The sequence below is a fragment of the Salvia splendens genome, chromosome 8 (genome assembly GCF_004379255.2).
Source record: "Salvia splendens isolate huo1 chromosome 8, SspV2, whole genome shotgun sequence".
NCBI classification, from domain to species: Eukaryota; Viridiplantae; Streptophyta; class Magnoliopsida; order Lamiales; family Lamiaceae; genus Salvia; species Salvia splendens.
In genome coordinates this window covers 10,996,339-11,004,967 of record NC_056039.1, presented here as the reverse complement: position 1 = coordinate 11,004,967, position 8,629 = coordinate 10,996,339, and the positions used below count along the sequence as shown (strand labels likewise).

At 39.0% G+C, this 8,629-nt stretch overlaps 2 protein-coding genes across 6 annotated transcripts; both read right to left on the bottom strand.

Annotated features, from left to right (window-relative positions):
* Positions 1-345: 345 nt before the first annotated feature.
* On the bottom strand, positions 346-3,728 carry LOC121743941. 3 transcript variants are annotated; one of them, XR_006038349.1, is made up of 8 exons: positions 3,233-3,728; positions 3,076-3,153; positions 2,939-2,998; positions 2,586-2,663; positions 1,731-1,829; positions 1,476-1,586; positions 1,297-1,381; positions 1,058-1,181 (listed from the first exon to the last, which is right to left on the bottom strand). XR_006038349.1 is itself a non-coding variant. In XM_042137349.1 (7 exons), exons 1-7 carry the CDS (start codon positions 3,242-3,244, stop codon positions 496-498), a joined length of 750 nt encoding a protein of 249 aa, XP_041993283.1. In that variant the 5' UTR covers positions 3,245-3,728; the 3' UTR covers positions 346-495. The 3 variants fall into 3 exon arrangements, 1 of the variants encoding a protein (XP_041993283.1); XR_006038348.1 differs by having other exon boundaries at positions 2,939-2,983; XM_042137349.1 differs by lacking the exons at positions 1,297-1,381; positions 1,476-1,586; positions 2,939-2,998 and adding exons at positions 346-669; positions 786-935 and having other exon boundaries at positions 1,023-1,181.
* Positions 3,729-3,840: 112 nt separating this feature from the next.
* On the bottom strand, positions 3,841-5,641 carry LOC121743825 (transcription factor DICHOTOMA-like). Of its 3 annotated transcripts, none has more exons than XM_042137194.1 (3): positions 4,675-5,641; positions 4,540-4,600; positions 3,841-4,104 (listed from the first exon to the last, which is right to left on the bottom strand). In XM_042137194.1, the coding sequence occupies exons 1-2, from the start codon at positions 5,514-5,516 to the stop codon at positions 4,585-4,587; spliced, it is 858 nt and encodes a 285-aa protein (XP_041993128.1). In that variant the 5' UTR covers positions 5,517-5,641; the 3' UTR covers positions 3,841-4,104; positions 4,540-4,584. The 3 variants fall into 3 exon arrangements, with proteins under 3 accessions (XP_041993128.1, XP_041993129.1, XP_041993127.1); XM_042137195.1 differs by having other exon boundaries at positions 3,841-4,084; XM_042137193.1 differs by lacking the exon at positions 3,841-4,104 and having other exon boundaries at positions 4,113-4,600.
* Between the last annotated feature and the right edge of the window lie 2,988 nt (positions 5,642-8,629).

Here is an 8,629-nt window from a genome sequence, read left to right as displayed (position 1 = left end):
CGTGTATTGGTTTTTAAATATGATCAACGCACGGGAATATTATTCGTTCGTACTACTACTATTTTTTTTGCATCCAAACATATATATCTAATAGAACGAGTCATTTTGGTTTTTATAGTTTTATGCCATGACTCATGTGATGGTATATTATGACACAGATTTACCTAACAATTCTATGAATCACATTCAATATATATTACAAGATACAACATGGTCATTTTTGTTTTTTGTAGTTTTACGCAATTCCTCATGTGTCCGTATATTATGCCACAGATTTACATAACAATTATATGACACACATTCAATATACATTACAAGAAATAATTGTAAAGAATTTAAAGGTCATTTTAAGGGAATTTTTTATCAGCTTATAGATGAAACAATGTGTTGTACCAATGACATCCACATGCTGAATAAAACATGATTCAAAAACAAGAGAAATACTATCTTTGATGAAATGAACAAAATGATCCACTAATCTAAGTTACGACATAATCATTTGGCGAGATCCATAGTCAGCAACCAGTAATACATAACTCGTTCATCTGGAGTAAGCTTGCATGACACTGTAACTGCTCTCTCAAGAAATGGTGAACGCAATGCATTAGAACATCTCAAGTCTGCCTTAGGGCGAATGTTCATCTTCAATTTTTGCTGGTTGTCATGTAGCTACAATTAGATGGTATAGATCAGTTATATGTGATGTATAAATTTAATATATGTTCAGTTTAGGCAGTACACGCCTTACTACGTACAACTAAATAGATAATTACAACAAATCTTACTTGTTCGTTTGTATAGACGACCAATTCTTTGCCCAGTTTTGGTTCTGACTTTTTAGCGAAAGGTGTGACAAAATCCTCATCAGCATCATCACATTCCATGTACGCTTCCACTGCAGACTGTACAATGGCTTCCACATCGAGTTCATTATCCTACATATTTATTACCAGAAAGGTACATAAGAAGTCATACAAAACTGTACTATTTCATTGATAATGTAATTAAGGATAGACACATACATTAGTTTCATCCTTGCTTATAAGCTTATTATCCAAAATTGGTATTGATTTCGTTCCCGAAGCTTCCGAATAAAATTCATCAGCAGCATCATCTCCACCGCCTTCCATGTAGTCGGCCATGGCTGATTTTACAATCTCTTCCACATTGATACATCCTTCCTATTTATAATACATTGCACATTTAATAAGTGTAATAATATTTGGCTGACGTTGTTCTGCTTTTTTTTGGTTCATAATGGATGCATACAAGAATATATTTCAAAGCTGGAAGTACCTTTTTCTAAACCCGTCAGATGTGATGCATTGCTACTACTGTTAAATGATGTACCAATTATTGGGTTGTTGACCTAGTACTCACTCTGGAACAATCATATATGTTAAGTGTTATATATCACCTCAACAAACATGGTAGTACACATAGTTTTCGAATGACATTTTAACATTAACATTTACCTTTGATGCACACAAAAGAGCTGCTCCAGAACTAACACTTATAACAGTTTTTTCAGTGTCCGAGATTTGGATCCTTCCTATAGCTGTGAAGCTACTAATCTCCGAAACAGACTAAAATAAATGGTAGTATTAATGAATGTTTACGTATGTCATAGATATACAAAAAAAATTGCATAGTATGATAATATCAAGACTTTAACCCTATTTATTGCGATCTATATCAATAAAAGTAAAAAATTATTACACAACAATTACCTTGTTTACTCCGGCCTGTGGTGTAACAACACAATTCTGTACTCCATTTATGTTAGTTCTTTTTCCTTGTTTCAAACCGATTCTTCTTGCGAGATCACCCTGCAATTCAGTTTGGTTGTCAAACAAAATACTTTGGATAATGGTATCAAAAATCAAACTAAAAGAGCAATTATATGCTAAATATATAATAAAAGTTTTGAAATAGGTTCCAAATAGTAGTACGCTCGGAGAATACACTAACAAGTACAACAAACATTAAATATGTGTTTTCGGTCATACTAATCGATTTTTAAGTCATAAAAACATATGGTTAAATTAGGTCATAACAAGCTGGAACTTGGTTATATGTCCAACGCGTTCACTGACACTGACAAAAAAATTAAATGGAGAATTTTGGGTCATAATAAACGGATTATAGAGTCATAATACATACGTTTAATTTGGGTAATAATAAGCAGGCTCTAGGTCATACGCATGGAGAATATGCGTTTGGGTCATATTAAACACATATTTGCTCATGGAAATAAAAAGGTTAAACATCGTGCTAAATGAGTATGACCCTGGGTTCCACATTGTCACTGCATCATTACACATTTCAAAAGTCTTGTCCACAACAAGTATGGCCATGGGTTCCACATTGTCACTGGATCATTACAAATTTCAAAAGTCTCGTCCACAACAGTATTCAAATATTTAGTACAGTCATTTTTGGATTTAATTACATAATGTGCAATGTGCAATGTAAGCATAAGAAAGAGGTTAATATTGAGTCATAAGTGTCATAACAAAACTATTGTGTAATAGACAAATCATCACAATCATAGAAAGTTATTACTATTTTTTTCATGTACATACCTTTTCCAGAATTGGATACTTGTTTATCCGTCTCTTTCCCTTTAGACGCTTGAATGATTTTTGTATGAGTTCCCGTATCTGAAAGCATATTACAACTACGTGATACTTTTACAGAAACATATTACAAACATTAAACAAAAATGAAATTTATTTAAACTCCAGCCTGTCACCAAAAATCAAACTTTATTTCCCACAAACAATGGGTAGTACCTAACCAGCACAGTGAGGAATATATGACAATTTACAACTTAAGCATATAAATATTCATTTATTCCATAACTTTTTTCAGCATACTTATTCATCAGTAATTAAAGAGCAGAGCTACAATAAGGGTTAGAAGGTATAAATTTAACCTTGATTTATGTCATGGATATCAGGAATGGCTTCAGTTGAGGGTTCTGTTGAATTTTCGACTTTTGGTTATGAAACAAAAAAACACAAGTAAATACCAAATTCCAAAATAGAATCAAAACTACATGCATCAAAATACCAGAAATTGGTATCGTATTTCCTGTCGGAGCTTTTGGGATAATTGGTAGCTTTTTCTTCGACGTCGTTCTTTGATAAACTACGTGAACAACAAATTGAAGATATTAATCGGCCTGATTTTGTCAACTTCAAGTCATGGGTTACAACATCTTACTTACCTTTTCCGTCATGAGACGCGGATCCAGCTCTTGTGTTGACCATGGTTGAATTAGAGTTTTCTTCCCCTTCTTCGTTGAGTTTTGGATTCTTACTAGGTTTTTGGTAGCGGAAACGGATTTTCTCGCAGAGGCGTTTTTTGGTGCAGGCGAAGATGAAATAGTGGAGGGGATGATTAATTTGTAGAGCTTTGTATGGTTTGGGCTTTTCGGATGGCAAGAATATTTGTGTGTTTTTCAGAGCAGATTCTAGGGTTTGGGCGTTTTTGAGTTGAGATTTTGGGGAGAGAGAGACGAATTGAATGGCGCGATCAGATTAATAATGTGTGGAGTAATGATCCCAATTAATCCGCTATTAAAAACCGGAAAGCAGTTGTTTATATTTTATATACCTACAGTACCCTTACATGACACAGAACACTACTATTATGACCCAAAGAAATCGTTCCTAATTGCAGATCGTGGCCATTCATTTCCAGATCTCACGATCCGTATTTGGTCTGAATTTCTTTACATAAGGGCTTCTTTTGGAAGATTAAAACCCTATATATATATATATATATATATATATATATATATATATATATATGTATTAGGGTGTAATCAAATGATAATGTGATAAACTTTGATGACTCGTAAACTCAGTATATAAAAAATATCAATACAATTACCATCTGAGGCTAGGTGGTAAGCTTTTCGAGGCCTTCTTGACTGTGGTTTTATGGCTCCTTTCTCTTGTCGTGGTTTTCTTTTCTAGCTTTGATTGGGGTTGAGTTTGTTGACAGCCATAAGCCAATTCATCACAATTCGGGTTAGTAATTTGATTTGGACCTTTTCTTTTCTGCTCTCAAGATCCTGAAAATGATCCCAATTGCCTGTGTTTTACAAATAACTGGTCATCAAATTTAGAAATATAATGCCAAAGACAACTTCAAAATCAGTCAAAATATTTGTGTATTATCCAATATATTTCGCTAAGAACCATTAGGCATAACCCTAACTATAAATATACATTTATATATGGCCAAAAAGCATGAACTTTTTTCATTAAAAGTGTAGAGCACTAACATTGACGAATAGTACACACACACACACACACACCACAATCAACCAAATATTCAAGGCAGATTTTGTGTCCTAAACAAAAGAAGAGGTTGCAACATTCATCAATGCGATAGTAGATTAAATTGATTTTTTAAAGTCCTGACACCATATTACATCAATGAGAGATCGAAATTCAAGAAAAATAAGGTAGCAGAAGTTGCATATATGCCAAGCACAATATGCAAACATCTTCAACAATCAATGACCTCAACTGCTAGTGTTTCTTCTTCTTCTTCTTCTTTCTTGCTTGCCTAGTTGTTTGAAGTGCTGTAATACAAAAAAACAACCACAATTTCAAAATTAATATAAAATTGAGTCTTGAAAATTGATTTTGTCTTCACCTGCTGATGAACTTGTGCTGATCCAAAATGGCACAAATGTTGTCCCAATTCTCAGCCGCGGCCACGTTGTAAGGCGCCGGGACGCCGTAGTTGGAGCTGGAGATGATCAGATTCTGCTGAAATATCATAGGATTCTTCACTTTCCTTTTGATCACGATGGATTCCTGAATTAGGTCTTGACTATTTGCAGCCGCAACTTCATAGGCTGCTGGATGGCAATGGAATCCGAGATTGATGTTGCTGCTGCTGGAAGCGATCTTGCGAAAATCGAGCTGATTGTTCATGAATTGGATGCTGTTGAAATCGGAGGCGGCTGCGTTGACACCGTTTCTAGTCTCGTTGAGCTTCTTGATACACATCTTCTCCCTCGTCCTCTCCCTCGCCCTCGCCCTCGCCTTCGCCCTCGACTCCTTCGCCGTCGCCTTCACAGAGTTATGCTTCAAATCAGCCCCGTTCTCGCCCGAGTCGACCTCACACTCGGATGAGCCAGCGCCCGTCGCGGCCACGTCTCTCTCCTTCATCACCTCAAGATCTTGGATAGCCGTCTCCGACTTGGTGAGCAGCCAATCAAGGGTTTTGCTCGGCTTGTCGAAACCTAGGTTTTCTTGAAGGTCAAAGAACTTTCTAGCGACCCCGATCGACAGCCTAACCCTCCGATCCCGGGGCCCCTGCGCCGTATCAATTTTGCTGTGGCGGTCCTTCTTCGAGGCCTTGGCCGCGGCCAAGGCCGAGCTTTCCCCGCATAGCTCTTGGTTCGCCACGGCCGCCAAGAGCATGTCGTGGAACTCGTTGCGGGGATGGGAGGGGTGAGGGAAATTGAATGCATTGTTTCTAGTGAACATTTTTTTGTGTGTAGGAATTGAGCAACCCTAGCTACTTTGTTACATTGAATTTTATTTGGAAACCCTTATCGTTTCAATGTTACATTTTTATCGAACGTGGAAAGATAGAGATGTGAGAAGAGAGGGGAAAGGGTTTTTGTGAGTGGTCGATGCAGATAACAGTTTCAATTACTGAAAACATAGTAAAGTTGTCCGTTTCTGTATTCACATCTAGAAAGCGTCTCTGTCTGAGAAGGACTTGGGGGGGTTTCATCAGAGTGTACTCTTTTTTCCATCCCCAATCAAAACATGCCATTTTTTTAATTATTATTACCATTAAACAGTTAACAAACCTAAGTTACTGTTCCGATACAATATATTCTTTCATCAATCTTTAACATATCAAAATGGTGCAATTTTACGAACCATAAGTTTGCTTCTTTTAGGTGTCTCGATCATGGTCTTGTCACGAATTATGTCCTCATCAATTTATTTCTAATGTATTAAAAAAAATTAAAAAACGTGTGACCGTCATGAAATATGAAAACTCATTGTGTGATCTGAGATTAGACAGTATATAACATGTCGGTGTTTGGTTTGTGTTGGAAAGAAATCATGCAATTAAGATGATTGATTTCAATTGATTGATTCCAATTGATTGTATACCATAACTAGAATAGGATCCTCAATTATCTCTTTACCATATGTAGATTTACCTTGCCTATAAAAGTTTGTATAGGAGATACATTGTAATCAAGCAATTATGTAATAATATTACCCATTCCCGATCCATTCCTGATCCCTTACAGTTTCTTCATGGTATCAGAGCAGGAAGATCTCTGGCTCAGAGAAATCTCATCATAGCCGTGTAATACCATTCTCGGCCTTCACCTAAAACCAAAACAGAACCCAACCTCATCGAAAATGTCAGACACAGGAGAAGAAAAACCAACAACCGAATCCTCAACATTGAAGATGAGCAAGAACGTTACCGTGGCGTTCAAATTAAACGGGAAGAACTACCCGTTGTGGTCGCGCTTGATGAAAGTCGCGATAGGAAGCAGGAGAGGATATACACATATCTATGACAAACCGCCGGAACCCGGCAGTAAGGGGTATCGGGAGTGGGAAGAGACAAATCTGATGGTTTTTTCGTGGATCATCGACAATGTCGAGCATGATATTATTGCCGACTTCGCTCACCACCAAACTTCCAAGGCGTTGTGGGATAACCTCGCAATTACGTTCGAAGGAAAAGCGGATCCATATCAAATATACGACCTGGAGGACAAAATAATGTATATGAGACAAGGAAATCTCGATGTCGAAACATATTACCGTCGTCTCCACGGACTGTGGATAAACATTGATCGAACTCAGAAGCAACCAGTCACGTGCTGTGACAAGGGGATCGGGCAATATTGACAACACGCAAATGATAAACGGCTCATCAAATTCCTCACAGGCCTGAACCAAGAGTATGACCACATCCGACGGGAGATCCTCAAGGAGCAGCCGTACCCCTCAGTCGAAGAAGCCTACGGATGGGTGAAGAAGGAGGCGGCTCGACAAAGGATCATGCCACCGGCGTCCGCTCCACCCATCGGAGACTCCTCTGGCATTGGGAGTGCCGATGCATCATCGGGGGAAGTAGGCTACGGATTTGGGGCACAGAGAGACCGACCGAGCAATCGGGGAAGCCAGCAACGACCGCCGCCAGCCGGAAACAACCACCAAACTGCCGGAACCGGAGGGAGACCGGACAAAAGCAAACTGTGGTGCTCCCACTGTGGTAAAAACAAACATACGAGGGAGACATGCTTCCTCCGGGTGGGATACCCGGAATGGTGGGATGAGAAACAGAAGGCGCGAGCCCAAGGGAAGTTCGCCGCCGTCGGAATCGCGGAGAACAACCCACGCCAACATCCGAACCAGAACAGAGACGGAACAATTGGGGGAGGAAATCAAACCAACAATCCTCCCCAACCGGAAATCGGCGGTGGTAGTGGCGGCGGCGGAGGAAGTGGCATCCGAATCAGAAACTTTGTGGAACGGACTGGAGCGGCGACGGAGGAACTGAATTGGGGGAGCGACGCGTTAACTGGAGGTAAAGGGCTTGATCGAGAATCAAGCCCTAACTTACTCTCTCATTTGCTTTTTAGTCCTCCCCCTTATATGAAATACCAAAACATACCCCACCATATTAAAAGGAGACCCCCAGACTACTCCTATTATGATAATCCGCCCATGATTAGTAGAAATCTCAAATTAACCCCAAATGTTGACCAAATTGATACCCAAAATAGGTTTGCACCTCTGATGAATATTTCCGCTGCATTAAACGTGCAAAACAGTGATAGAATTCATAAAAGGGGTTAGATTTTTGATTGTGGAGCCACAGATACTATGACCCCCGAGAGGACAGACTTTAGTGAGTTTGGTGAAGTCACTAAAACCTATATTAGAACTGCAAATGGAGAATTAATTAAAGTAGCAGGAGCGGGAACCATAGAAATTTCTCCAAGTCTTCGATTATCAAACTGTTTATTTGTGCCGAGCTTGTCTCAAAGATTGATGTCAGTTAGCCATGTCACACGAGAACTGAATTGCACTCTCCTGATGCACCCAAATCATTGTGTTTTACAGGATATTCGGACGAGGAAGATCGTTGGGCGTGGCACTGAGAACAAGGGACTCTACTACGTGGATGGGGTAGCTCAACATGGCAGTGCAATGCTAGCTCACGGATCTGCAAGAGAAGAGGCTTGGCTGTGGCACAGAAGACTAGGACATCCCTCCTATGGTTACTTTCAGCTTTTGTCTCCTAATTTTAGAATTCCTAAAGATTTTTCCTGTGAGACATGCGTTTTGGCCAAGAGCCACAGACAATCTTTCAAACTTTCAAATACCCGTATGAAATTTATGTTTGAACTTGTGCATGCTGATGTATGTAGCCCTGCGCCAGTTATTGGGGGAAAGGGATTTAGATACTTTGTGACTTTCATTGATGACTGCACTAGGATGACATGGGTTTATTTCTTGAAACACATATCTGAAGTTGTCGACAAATTTGTTCTTTTCTTTCATATGATTCAAACCCAATTTCACACCACCATAAAAGTCCTTCGATCTGA